General features: G+C 54.1%; 1 protein-coding gene across 1 annotated transcript; it reads right to left on the bottom strand.

The window, feature by feature from the left end:
* Positions 1-215: 215 nt before the first annotated feature.
* TMEM82 (transmembrane protein 82) lies at positions 216-11,446 on the bottom strand. Its single transcript, XM_077837510.1, has 6 exons — positions 11,368-11,446; positions 11,212-11,284; positions 8,478-8,652; positions 6,249-6,657; positions 1,323-1,510; positions 216-344 (listed from the first exon to the last, which is right to left on the bottom strand). The coding sequence occupies exons 1-6, from the start codon at positions 11,444-11,446 to the stop codon at positions 216-218; spliced, it is 1,053 nt and encodes a 350-aa protein (XP_077693636.1).
* Positions 11,447-13,998: the final 2,552 nt, after the last annotated feature.

Below are 13,998 nucleotides of genomic sequence, written 5' to 3'. Positions count from 1 at the left end.
CATCTAGGTAGTTTGCACCGTCCCAGGTTAACAACCGTCCATTTGATCATGTCCTCAGCAGATCGCCCCCGAATCTGGTTAGTATCTGGAGCACATATGGCATGTGAATTAAGCCGCTTCAGTTGGCACGGCCTGAAGCTTAAAATGTCACATTTCAGTCCTGGTTGCTGGGGCTTTGCCTTTCTTGCCATCGCTGGAACACGGCAGCCCCTTCCTCATCTCTCGGCTCCGGCCCCTCCACTTGAGGACTTGGTCACTGAGCTGGATTTTCTGCCAAGGGCCTCAGGCCTAGGCTGGGGCTGCCTGGAACTGGAACCAGGTTCTGGGAACCTTTGAGAAAAATCCTGCAGAGAAGGAAAACCCCATCCCCGACCACCACACAAATATTAGACAGTGAACAGCCTCTCCGGCCAAGAACCTGCACCCGCAGCCTGCCCGAGGAGCATCAGGGATAAGCTAACGGGCAGCTACCTGGGTCCCATAGCCAAGAGGACACAGGAGCTCTCTTGGGCTCTCACTGGGCTGCACAGCCTTGGCCCACTCCCCAGACAGGAGTGCCCTGAGGAGCTGCTACCTGTCTCCCTCCGACACTTGGGGCCCAGGTCTCTGCTGGCGTCAGAGTCATTCCACCACAGAGAACTGGGCCCTTGCGCTGTGCACAGGATGTTCTCATTTGCTCCATTGCAACTGGTGGCTGGCTTCATCCTCCTGCCTCTGTGGCAACTCCTTAGCTACCCATCCGCGTTCCTGTTGACCCGCTGTGCTTAACATACTTCTCCTCTCCCCGCACTCCCACAATTCCTCCCCCACCCAGGTCAACTCCTCCTGTGTCTGACCAGGAGTTGGGAGGTTTGGGGGGAACCCGGGCCCGCCCTCTACTCCGGGTTCCAGCCCAGGGCCCTATGCGACAGCTACAACTCCCTGGGCTACTTCCCCATGGCCTCCTCCCAACACCTTCTTTATCCTCACCACAGGACCTTCCTCCTGGTGTCTGATGATGCTTGTACTCCTCAGTCCTCCAACAGTCCACATTCTCACTTTCAGCTCCTAGTGCCTCTTGCTCCCAGCTCCTCACACGCGTGCCACAAACTGAAGTGAGCTCCTTTTTAAACCCAGGCGCCCTGATTAGCCTGTCTTAATTGATTCTCTGCAGGTGTTCTAATCAGCCTGTCTTGTTTCCAGAAGCTTCCCGATTGTTCTGGAACCTTCCCTGTTACCTTAACCAGGGAAAAGGGACCTACTTAACCTGGGGCTAATATATCTGCCTTCTATCACTTTCCTGTAGCCATCTGGCCTGATCCTGTCACAGTGGGCAGTCTCACCTGAGCCCGGCAGATGTCCAGCATGATCCCTGCCCGAACCAGGCACCAGATCTCACCCACCAGCGAGATGAAGATGTTCATGATGTCCATCCACCGGCCGACTGTCATTAGGAGGATGAGAAGGCCTCCCATCCTCACAAACACCGTCTGATAGACCATCTGCTCGCTGGGGTTATGCCTCTGCTCCTCTGCCAGGAACAAAGCCATCCCACAGTCATGGCATGAACCATTTCCTACCCTCCCTTTGGGCTTGGGCAGCAGCTTCAGCCACGCCATGGGGCTGCTATGGCCAGGAAAATGGCTTAGAAATGGTCCCTTCCAAAGACACTGGGTACAGCTACGCTGGAGGTGTAACTCCCAGCTCGGGCAGACACATCTGCACTAGCTTTGGTCAAACTAGCGTGCTAAGAACAGAAGAGTAGCTGCAGCAGCATGAGTGGTGGGCTAGACACCTGAAGTATGTACCAAGGGTCCCAGGCAGGAAGGTTCTCAGGGTGACTAGCCCATCACCGCCACAGCTCCGCTGCTAGTTTTGTATGCAAGCTCGGCCACATCTCATGCCAGTCTCTCTACCTAAGGTGGAAACTGCCCCTGTGGCTCCAGCATAGACACACCCTTTGTGACACCAGGAGCTTTGCAGCCACATTGCAGCCATGGGAGAGAAAAACTGGCATCTGTTCTGTCCCCAGGGAGGGGCTGCAGGAAGCCATGCTCCTGAGCTGCTGCCCAGGACAGTCCAGATCTCTGCCCTTGGCAGAAATTGGAGAATGGACTGTAGGCATTGGATTTCTAAGACCTGTGCTATGCAGGAGGTCAGAAGAGAGGATCACAGTGGTCCCTTCTGGATTTATAATCTGTGGATCAAGGTGGTGGGAACAGTTCCCGGGACTGTGCTTCATTGCAAAGGCAAAGCTAAATGCTGAGGTTAAGAATGAGAGAGAAACATGCCTGAGCGCTACCGAAACTACACAAGCAGCAGGAGAGAATTCGGTCCCATTCTGGTTCCAGACATTCACGCCCACCACACTCGCTCCACCAACAAAGGGCAAAACAGAAGCGCCACATCAACAGAACAAGCTCCCATTGGCTGATCATACCCTTGTGGGCAGCTTGACCCCTTGTCCTGCATCCAACAGCTGGACTAGTGAAGAGGGCTTTAAACTAGGTTCACCGGGGGAAGGAGACCAAAGCCCTGAGGTAAGTGGGCAAGTGGGATACCGGGAGGAGGCATGAGCAGGAGCGCGTGAGAGGGGAGGGCTCCTGCCTCCTACTGAGAAAGAGGGGCAATCAGCAGGTTACCTCAAGTGCCTATATACAAATGCACGAAGCCTGGGATGTATAAGTAGGGCCATAGCGAGCAGATCGAGGGACGTGATCGTCCCCCTCTATTCGACATTGGTGAGGCCTCATCTGGAGTACTGTGTCCAGTTTTGGGCCCCACACTACAGGAAGGATATGGATAAATTGGAGAGAGTCCAGCGAAGGGCAACAAAAATGATTAGGGGTCTGGAACACATGACTTATGAGGAGAGGCTGAGGGAACTGGGATTGTTTAGTCTGCAGAAGAGAAGAATGAGGGGGGATTTGATAGCTGCTTTCAACTACCTGAGAGGTGGTTCCAGAGAGGATGGTTCTAGACTATTCTCAGTGGTGGAAGAGGACAGGACAAGGAGTAATGGTCTCAAGTTGCAGTGGGGGAGGTTTAGGTTGGATATTAGGAAAAACTTTTTCACTAGGAGGGTGGTGAAACACTGGAATGCGTTACCTAGGGAGGTGGTGGAATCTCCTTCCTTAGAAGTTTTTAAGGTCAGGCTTGACAAAGCCCTGGTTGGAATGATTTAATTGGGGATTGGTCCTGGTTTGAGCAGGGGGTTGGACTAGATGACCTCCTGAGGTCCCTTCCAACCCTGATATTCTATGATTCTATGGGAAACAAGCAGGGAGAACTGGAAGTCCTGACACAGTCAAGGAATTATGATGTGATTGGAATAACAGAGACTTGGTGGGATAACTCACATGACTGGAACACTGTCATGGATGGATATAAGCTGTTCAGGAAGGACAGGAAGGGCAGAAAAGGTGGGGGAGTTGCTCTGTATATAAGGGAGCAGTATGACTGCTCAGAGCTCAAGTATGAAACTGCAGAAAAACCTGAGAGTCTCTGGATTAAGTTTAGAAGTGCGAGCAACAAGGGTGATGCCGTGGTAGGAGTCTACTATAGACTACCGGACCAGGGGGATGAGGTGGACAAGGCTTTCTTCCGGCAACTCACAGAAGTTACTAGATCGCAGGCCCTGGTTCTCATGGGAGACTTCAATCACCCTGATATCTGCTGGGAGAGCAATACAGCGGTGCACAGGCAATCCAAGAAGATTTTGGAAAATGTAGGGGACAATTTCCTGGTGCAAGTGCTGGAGGAACCAACTAGGGTCGGAGCTCTTCTTGACCTGCTGCTCACAAACCGGGAAGAATTAGTAGAGGAAGCAAAAGTGGATGGGAACCTGGGAGGCAGTGACCATGAAATGGTCGAGTTCAGGATCCTAACAAGGAAGAAAGGAGAGCAGCAGAATACAGACCCTGGACTTCAGAAAAGCAGACTTTGACTCCCTCAGGGAACTGATGGGCAAGATCCCCTGGGAGAATAACATGAGGGGGAAAGGAGTCCAGGAGAGCTGGCTGTATTTTAAAGAATCCTTATTGAGGTTACAGGGAAAAAACATCCCGTTGTATAGAAAGAATAGTAAATATGGCAGGTGACCAGCTTGGCTTAATAGTGAAATCCTTGCTGCTCTTAACCACAAAAAAGAAGCTTACAAGAAGTGGAAGATTGGACAAATGACCAGGGAGGAGTATAAAAATATTGCTCGGGGATGCAGGAGTGAAATCAGGAAGGCCAAATCCCACCTGGAGTTGCAGCTAGCAAGAGATGTTAAGAGTAACAAGAAGGGTTTCTTGAGGTATGTTAGCAACAAGAAGAAAGTCAAGGAAAGTGTGAGGGAATGAGGGAGGCAACCTAGTGACAGAGGATGTGGAAAAAGCTAATGTACTCAATGCTTTTTTTGCCTCTGTCTTCACGAACAAGCTCTGCTCCCAGACTACTGCACTGGGCAGCACAGCATGGGGAGAAGGTGACCAGCCCTCTGTGGAGAAAGAAGTGATTCGGGACTATTTAGAAAAGCTGGACAAGCACAAGTCCATGGGGTCGGATGCGCTGCATCCGAGAGTGCTAAAGAAGTTGGTGGATGTGATTGCAGAGCCAGGGGCCATTACCTTTGAAAACTCATGGTGATCCGGGGAAGTCCTGGACGACTGGGAAAAGGCTAATGTAGTGCCCATCTTTAAAAAAGGGAAGGAGGAGGATCCTGGGTACTACAGGCCAGTCAGCCTCACCTCAGTCCCTGGAAAAATCATGGAGCAGGTCCTCAAGGAATCAATTCTGAAGCACTTAGAGGAGAGGAAAGTGATCAGGAACAGTCAGCATGGATTCACCAAGGGCAAGTCATGCCTGACTAATCTAATTGCCTTCTATGACGAGATAACTGGCTCTGTGGATGAGGGGAAAGCAGTGGACGTGTTGTTCCTTGACTTTAGCAAAGCTTTTGACACGGCCTCCCACAGTATTCTTGCCAGCAAGTTAAAGAAGTATGGGCTGGATGAATGGACTATAAGGTGGATAGAAAGCTGGCTAGATTGTTGGGCTCAATGGGTAGTGATCAATGGCTCCATGTCTAGTTGGCAGCCGGTATCAAGTGGAGTGCCCCAGGGGTCGGTCCTGGGGCCGGTTTTGTTCAATATCTTCATAAATGATCTGGAGGATGGTGTGGATTGCACCCTCAGCAAGTTTGCAGATGACACTAAACTGGGAGGAGTGGTAGATATGCTGGAGGGTAGGGATAGGATACAGAGGGACCTAGACAAATTGGAGGATTGGGCCAAAAGAAATCTGATGAGGTTCAACAAGGACAAGTGCAGAGTCCTGCATTTAGGACAGAAGAATCCAATGCACCGCTACAGACTAGGGACCGAATGGCTCGGCAGCAGTTCTGCGGAAAAGGACCTAGGGGTTACAGTGGACGAGAAGCTGGATATGAGTCAACAGTGTGCCCTTGTTGCCAAGAAGGCCAATGGCATTTTGGGATGTATAAGTAGGGGCATTGCCAGCAGATCGAGGGACGTGATCGTTCCCCTCTATTCAACATTGGTGAGGCCTCATCTGGAGTACTGTGTCCAGTTTTGGGCCCCACACTACAAGAAGGATGTGGAAAAACTGGAAAGAGTCCAGCAGAGGGCAACAAAAATGATTAGGGGACTGGAACACATGAGTTATGAGGAGAGGCTGAGGGAACTGGGATTGTTTAGTCTGCAGAAGAGAAGAATGAGGGGGGATTTGATAGGTGCTTTCAACTACCTGAAAGGGGGTTCCAAAGAGGATGGCTCTAGACTGTTCTCAGTGGTAGCAGATGACAGAACAAGGAGTAATGGTCTCAAGTTGCAGTGGGGGAGATTTAGGTTGGATATTAGGAAAAACTTTTTCACGAGGAGGGTGGTGAAACACTGGAATGCGTTACCTAGGGAGGTGGTGGAATCTCCTTCCCTAGAAGATTTAAGGTCAGGCTTGACAAAGCCCTGTCTGGGATGATTTAATTGGGGATCGGTCCTGCTTTGAGCAGGGGGTTGGACTAGATGACCTCCTGAGGTCCCTTCCAACCCTGATATTCTATGATTCTATGACTTGCTCATTGGGAGCTCTCCGTTTTAAAGGTCCCATTATGAACAGTTAGTTCTCATGAATAAGACCAGGTGGTTCCTCCGTGATGCCTGGAAGTGTGCAAAACAAATCCCCTTGCCAAAAAACCCAAGGGCCCTTGGGAGCCTTCTGGCCAGGAAGGAGCTCAGCTGGTTTCTTAGTGGCCACGGGGACCTCACCTTGCATGTAGATGACCAGCAGGGTGTAGCAGATGGTGAGCGGCGTCCAGAAGCGTATGGCCTCCGAGGTGGTGAGGAAATCCCTGTTGATCAGCGCGACAGCGGCCAGGTCAGCCACCACGAAGGTGATCTTGAGGGCGTTGCAGAGCAGAGTGGGGATGCCGTGCCAGGTGGTCAGCAGGAAGATGCAGACTCCGCAGTAGCGCTCCTTGCTGTGGAGCTCGTACATGGTGCAGACGTGCCGGGCCAGCCTCCAGACGTAGCAGGTGATCAGGCCGGCCAGGCCCAAGCCGAGGGTCAGGTTGCAGCTGCGGTGGGAAGCCCCCTCCAGGAGGTAGCTGAGGCTGCAGGAGATGCCGCACCCCAGGGAGTACTGGCACAGCAGGTACAGCTGGCTGCTGTGCGCCCCCTGCGGAAGCGGAGCACTGGAGATGCAGCACGCTCGCTACATGCCCGTAGGGCAGCGGGTCGTGTTCCTCGAGACGGAGGCTAGGATTCAGTGGCTGGTCTAATTCCCCAGCACAGCAAATGGAAACCACTCAAGACATCAGAGAGCAGCCGCCAACATGGGGCAGGTAATGTTACAGCACAGCCAAGATAATGGTGGTGTAACGAGACGGCCCAGTATGGTGCACATGGTGCAGCACGGGGACTAGAACCCTGCTCCTTCAGCTCCACCTCCCCCCCGCCTTATCTAAGGGACTGCCCCAATGCAGGCGGCGCCTTTGTTCTCTGTTGCCTTCTAATGTCCGGCACAACATCCCCTCGCCTGCCCTCCACCCCCACCCCCTTGTGGCCTGGGGCCATACATTACACACATGCCTTGAGGTTTCGTGAGCTGCAGACCCTGGTAGGTTCTCCCATCCCACAGCAGCCCAGACAAGGGACGGTCTGGTGTGCAAAACCTCTGAGCCTACACTTGCTTCTAATCATGTGTCATCTGACTCTGCCCAGGAAGGGTGGGCCAGTGGCTGGTACCCTAGGCCAGTGGTTTTCAAACTTTTTTTCTGTCAACCCAGTTGAAGAAAATTGGAGCTGGGGATGAGGGGTTTTGGGTGTGGGAGGGGGTCAGGGCTCTGGGCTGGGGCCAAGGATGAGGGGTTTGGGGTGCAGGAGGGGGTCTCTAGGTTTGGAGGGGCTCAGGGCTGGGGGTCGGGGTGTGGGAGGGGGTTAGGGCTCTGGGCTGGGGCCAGGGATGAGGGCATTGGTGTGCAGGAGGGGGCTCCAGGTTTGAGTGTGGGCTCAGGGATGGGGCAGGGGGTTGGGGCACAGGCTTACCTCTGACAGCTCCCGGTCAGTGGCGCATCTGGGGTGCAGAGGCAGGCTTCCTGCCTGCCCTGGCACTGCGGACCTCACTGTGCCCTGGAAGCAGCCAGCAGCAGGCACCGCCCCCGCCAGCTACCATTGGCCAGTTGGAGCCAGTGCTCGAGGCAGGGGCAGCGCACAGAGCCCCATGCCCCCCCGCCTAGGAGCCGGACCTGCTGCTGGCCGCTTCCGGGGTGCAGCGCGGTGTCAGAACAAGTAGGGACTAGCCTCCCTTAGCCAGGCAGCACTGCCGATGGGACTTTTAACGGCCCGGTTGACGGTGCTGACCAGAGCCGCCGCGACCCAGCGTCTTCCATTCCTGGGTCGAGACCTGCAGTTTGAAAAGCACTGTCCTAGGCTGCCACTCAGCTGATCAACGTTTGACTCCTGGCTCTAGTCTCTTGGTCCTCAGAGCAGCAAGGTCTGGAGAAGGAATCAGAGTCAGCTCTGGAAGGGACTGCTCTGCAGCAACTCCCTCAGGCCAGTGGCAGGGTGTTCATAGACTCCACCCGTAATCAGGTCATCAGCTAGGGCTGGACACTTCCTAAGGCAGGAATATTACAGGCAAATGGAAGTTGGAGAACCACGCACAGTGTGGCCTAGTGAATAGAGAACTAAACTGGGACTCATGAGACCTGGGTTCTATTCCTGGCTCTGTGTGACCTTGGGCAAGTCCCTACCCTCTCTGTGCCTTGGTTTCCCCTTCTGTAAAATGGGAATAAATGACACAAATCTCCTTTATTAAGCATTTTGAGATCTACTGAAGAAAAGTGCCCTGTAAGAGCTGGGAGTTATTACTACAGTGCACTAGACTATACATCAGGAATCCACCCTCCTGGTCCAGTCCCAACGATGGCTCATACACGACTACAGAGAGAATCAGGCGATTATTACAGAGGCCCTTACTCAGAGATGACTCCTCACCTTATTCAGGGACAGCAGCATAGACACAGCCCTGAGGGAAAACTCCAGCACCACCAAAGCAGCCACGCGATACCCAACCACCGTGAAGATCAACGTCAGTAGAAAGAAGTGGATGTGATCCAGTACAGACCACTGGGAGCGGATGGTCTCCTCCTCCTTCTGCCTGTCCGGGTCACTGGGAACAGAGAGAGACAGGCTCAGGACACTGCTGGCTCAGGATCAGTCCGTGGGGAAATTCCTCCCTCCTGCTGCATTAGGGGAAGTCCAGGTCCCAGGATGCTAACCTTCAACCACCTTCACCCCCTGTAACCAGGTTCTTGTAACTCACCCCTCCGTGCAGTGCCAGAGCGTGGGAACATCCATTGGCTTCAGTGGAAACAAAGCATCTGCAGGATCAAGCCCCAAGGGGCTGTCCGACTCCCCCCCATCACTCCAACCAAGAGCAGCTTTTCTTGCTTTCTCCTTCAGTCCATCCAGGCCCCTCTCCTGCCTGGAGGCTTCCCCCTGCTCCCCAAGTCCTCCATCCAAGGCAGCCAATAATAACTACCATAGCAGCTCAGGATCCCGAAGTGTCACGTGTCTGCTCTAGTTTATGCATAAAGGCCAGCTATGAGCATCCTGCCCCAGCGAGATGCAGCCGGTTCGGGTTGGGGGGAGGAGCTCAAGTCAAAGACACCAGGCCTCAGCCATACACTTATGAACGAGGAGCAGGGGATTTTCACAGAGCAGCTGGGCTTGTGGGTCTTCGGGACTGACCCAAGAGATCCAGGCACATGAAGCTGCCCAAAGTTGGCTCCACCTCACGGGCAGCGACTCTCGAATTCTGGCCACACAAGAGGCCCCCTCAGCCGCAAAGTAAATAATAACCCTGAAGAAACCCAGTTCCAGACGCTTCCCCCACCAAAACTACCCACCCATCTCTTCACTGTCCAGCCCAACGCTCTTTAACCTACGCCAGGTCCCCTGTCTCAGCCCCCCTCCCCGGCAGCTGTTCCTCACAGGTCATCTCCTGGGCTCTGGCCAGGGGAGAGAGCGGATCCACTCTGGTGGTGGGTTCAGGGCCAGGGAAGGGGGTGTTCCCCTTTGGCTTTTGAGGTGGCAGGCCTGCCCTGAGCAGCATTGGGGGTGGGAGGGGGCAGGTGTCCCTAGGCTGGAGCAAGGCGAAAGGGAAGAGACTCCTTCCAGAAGCAGCTGGGGCTGTGCTGAATAGGCTGCAGCTGCTATAGAAAAGCCCCTTCGTGCAGGGGTAGCTTGGTGCTTTCCCCTCCCTGTGCTGCAGGCAAGGGCTCTGGGGCGCACCCCCACAGCCACCTAGAGACACCCAATTCCCAGCCACAGGGGCGCTAGTGTGTCCTCGCAGAGAGGGCTGAGCAGCTCGACCAGCAGAGGTTGCCCACCCTGCAGGATTCATTTCATGCGATGAAACCTCCAGGAAAAAAGCCAGCCAAAATTGGCAACCTTAAGAGTGGCCTGTGCATTGCTGGGTGGGGCACAAAGACTTCTTTTTTGCCATCTTCCCCCCCTTCCCCAAGTGTAATTAGTATCTGGCCCTGCTGGCCCCCAGAGCCAGCCTGAGGACTGTGGGGCCAGCCAGGGAGCCGATCCTTTGGGATTCGCCTGATCTGACACGTTGGCCAAGCCAAGAGGGGCCCTGAATGCATGTCTTTAACGCGATAACTTTGGAACGCCCTGTCTGATCAATTCCAAAAAGCCAGGGAATGTTCTAGGCATCACTGGGCAGAATCCTACTGATGGGCGGGGGAGGGGTCAGAAAAACCAAAAGGGGGAAGGGGGCGGGGCACATGGAGACCCTGGCACGTGGTTTGCTGAGCCAGCAGTTTCAGCCAGGCCTGCAATCCTCTGCAGATCAAAGAGCTGATTGGGGGCAGCCCTTAATACCATCCAGCGTCACACCACCCCAACCCAGCTCTGCCCATCCTCCCCATAGAGGGTGATGTGCCGACCCCCAGAATTAATAATGGGCTGGAGGGGGACGGAAGGGAAGCCCACAAAGCCATGGGTATGGGGGAGAGGGAATGTAGGTACAGAGAGCCCCTGGCATGCAGGGCAGAAAGAGAGACAATTTTATGGGGGAGAGGGACACCCTGTGCCCCTGGCATGAGGGAGGAGTGGGGGGATTGCAGGGAGTCCCTGTAGTAGAAGGGGATGAGGGGGCAGCACACAGGGATCTTGGGGGTTGGGGGGAGGGGGGAAGAGAATGGAGGGAAGTGTGCAGTGAGCTGGGCCTACACAAGGCATGAAGTATATCACGCCCTTGTGTTATAGGCTAGTAAACAGCGTGCGTGTGTGGGGCGGGGGGGGGGAGTGGGAGGCAGGAGGCAGTCTAGCCCCAGATGCCAGTAAATCTTTGCAATCAGATCCAAGGCTCTGCCCAAGGAAAAAGAGCTAGAGACTCAAACAGATTTTCCTCCACCAGGCCCAGGGGCAGCTCCGATACCAGGGGACTGGCAGGAGCCCAGCAGGGGACAGAACCAGCCATTCCAGACAGCCCGGTATGGTCACGCTACAGGCCAGGATGCTGCGACCCGCCTGAGTTTTAATGCCAGGCGTCAGAGTCCGTTCTTCACCACGTAGCACTCAAGCAGCTTGGGTGCGCATCTCAAGTGAACCCACAGGGCGGTGGGACCTGGGGGCAGGGAGAAAGTGCTTGGAGGAAATCAAAGCTGCTCAGGGAATCATTTTTGTTGGGACAAGCGATTCCTCCCCCACTTACTTCAGACACTGGATGTAGAGATAAATCTTCACCAGGCTGCAGAGGACAGACACGGCACAAGCTCCTATTAGCCCTGCAGGGGAGAAAAGAGCCGGGTGGGTCGTGGGGAAGCCAAGAAGACCAGAGAGGAAACCCAGTAAAGGGCTTTAGCCTCACCTTGCAAGAGAGAGTCCATCAGGGAGGAACCCCAGGCGAAGCCAGGGAGCCAGGAGGCCAGGAACTCAAAGGAGAGCATTTTTCACCAGCACTGAGGGAGCTTAGAATCAGGTGTGAGGAGCTGGTCTCTGCACGGTCTCAAAGGTCTGCAGAGAGACTTTTGATAAGAGGCGCCAGGAGGAGGCTAGGGTGCTGGTAAATCATTCTCCATGAGCCTTGCCTGCAATCAGCTGGCCAGAGAGGGCCAGGGGAGTGGGCAGGCCAGCAGCAGTGGGAAGGGCTCTTCACAAGGTTGCCTGGAATTCCTGTGTTAAAGGGACCCAGCCAGGCAAGTTAGTTCTCAGAACAAGGGTTCACTTAAAGAAATAGTTCCACTCATCGCCCCGTTCACGGCCAAGGAACAGATTTCCGTTGGGCACAAATCATTCGCCCTGCCAATTTCGCAACCCCAACACTGCAATGTTTTGCTAGCCTAAGGCAGCCTGGCCCAGTAGCAACGTGGAGGGGAAAAGCTGGGTTCTGTGCTTGGTTCTGCTACTAACTCAAAGCCTGTGATATTGGGCAAGTTAGTTTGTGGCTTGTGCCTCAGTTTCCCCATGTGTAAAATGCAGCAAATGATGCTCGCCCTCTTTCTAAAGAGCTTCCAACCCTTCTGATTAAGACTCTCCTTAAGTACTGGATATTGTTTTTAGTGCATGAAAACTGACCAGAAACAAAAGTGAACTTGCCCACCCCAGCTTCTCCACTAGCCTCTGAGCATGAAACAGAAACAGCCAAAACATGGAAAAGTACCAGTTTTTTTAAAAAAACCTTTGTGGGTTGTATTCTCTCAGGTTTTGGTGCTCACCTAGGGGAAGAAAACTGGTTCTTTTCTTAAAGTGATTTTAAGCCTGACCCCGCCCTGCATCTGTGTAGTTAATGAGTGTAAACACAGGGGCGGGAGACGATATATGGGAGAGAAACTAGAGGAAAAGCTGGTCTTTGTCCCGCTCACCCCCTTTCCTCAGCTCTCTTCTGTCTGGGTATTTCTAACGAGCCTGGTGGGATCTATGTGGAGAAGACGATGGCAAAGGACCAGCCTCCATTTACATGTCCCTGCCACAGGGTGGAAGGTGCGAATGGTCCAATATAACATTTCTCAGCCAGTTTCTCAACACGGTGGTATTTGTGTTTGAATTACACCCCCCCTTTTTCTCTAGCAGTGTGGTCAGACACTGAGGGAGAGGGACCTGTTGGTACTTAGTGATGATTAAAGTAACCAATGATTACTATGATGTCCTGATACTTTAACCCCTTCAGAGCTGCAATCTGAAGGCCCCACTCCTGTGATCAGCTCTGTGTGGGTCAATGCTAACAGCCATGCACCCTGCAGGGCTCATTGCTCGCTAAGCCTAATTGTAGAGCATCTGAGTGGACTGTACTTCAAATCATAGTCAGCCAGGATTTTAGGAGAGCAGGGCACCTTCTGGGGCATGAGCCCAAATCTGCCCCACCTCGCTCCCTGCTACTGGAAACCCTCCCCAGTGCTCAGAGTTGCAGCCCTGCCTGCAAACCCTCGAGAGCAGCTAAAGCTTGAAGCCAGGTGTCATCTCTTTGCGACCTGGCCAGCTTCTGACTGCTCAATGTAGCTTGGGTAGCGGCCCCCATCCCCTATGGCACAAGGAGCTGTTTGGGGCAGGAGGGTTAATTGTTTGTGTCAGTTATTCTTGGCGCTGGGTGGGTCTGCTCCAGCCCACATCCATGGCCTTACAGCCCAGCTGCCCCTGGAATGTTTGAGGGGTGTCTGTCCTGCAAGAGTTTCTGCTGGTGCAGGGGGATAAATTCAGGGGGCTGGGGAGGGACTGTGATTTGGGGGTTGGGGGAGTTAGCAGGGACAAGCTGAGTGCTTGACAGAAGGGGCAGAGGGTGGATGGGGCTACTCATGGCTTGATATAGGTGTTGGCCACATAAGCAGACACCTAAAGCATCATCCTTTTAAGCACCTCTAGCCCAGCCACCGCCCACCAGCTGGAGGCCAATCAGTGACAGTCCTGGCCTTTTCAGAGTGCCCCCTACCCCCAGCACCAACGGGGTCCCCCTCCCACCCCAACTTTCAGAGGGGAGGGGAACTGACTAGAGCAGCAAACCGTCTAGGGCTAGCCCCAGGGCCAATTCAGAGGGGGGACCCAGCACTGAATTGATGGTGGTGGTGGGTTCTGTATATTGTTGAGTTTCTGCACCACTCGCTGGTGGCATCAGGGCAGGGCACCAGGGGGTGATTCTATGGGGCTGTGCCCCTTTCTGCAGTGCTGTATGCCCTTTGCTCCAGGGGCACACATGAGGGGAGCTGGGCACATGGCGGTATGATGCCAGTGAAGTATAATTGGTCGCATTTCTTGCATGGCCCCAGTAGGTGGCAGCAGGAGTTCACAGGTGAACCAGGTGAACCAGGCCTGCTCAAGGTGATGCCAGGTTTAGTTGCTGGTGCACAGGACAGGGATCCCAGCCCCCGTGTGCACGCACTATGGCTGATGTGTCTGGGATTGAACTAGGGATCTCCAGAGCTGAAAGCACAAGCATCTACAGCTTGAGCCACAGCTGGGGGCTGAGAGAGATGCCTACAACCGCCTGTGGCTCCGCACCGAGGGGCCC

The sequence above is a fragment of the Eretmochelys imbricata genome, chromosome 18 (genome assembly GCF_965152235.1).
Source record: "Eretmochelys imbricata isolate rEreImb1 chromosome 18, rEreImb1.hap1, whole genome shotgun sequence".
In the NCBI taxonomy this organism is placed as follows: domain Eukaryota; kingdom Metazoa; phylum Chordata; order Testudines; family Cheloniidae; genus Eretmochelys; species Eretmochelys imbricata.
This window is presented reverse-complemented; position numbering and strand designations above follow the sequence as displayed.

Coding starts and splice junctions, on each gene's coding strand:
- TMEM82 (XM_077837510.1), bottom strand. CDS start 11,446: ATGCTCTCCTTTGAGTTCCTGGCCTCCTGGCTCCCTGGCTTCGCCTGG. Junction 6,658..8,477: donor TGCTGCTGTCCCTGAATAAG/GTGAGGAGTCAT, acceptor CCGCTTCCGCAG/GGGGCGCACAGCAGCCAGCT. Junction 345..1,322: donor TGGACATCTGCCGGGCTCAG/GTGAGACTGCCC, acceptor CCTTCTCTGCAG/GATTTTTCTCAAAGGTTCCC.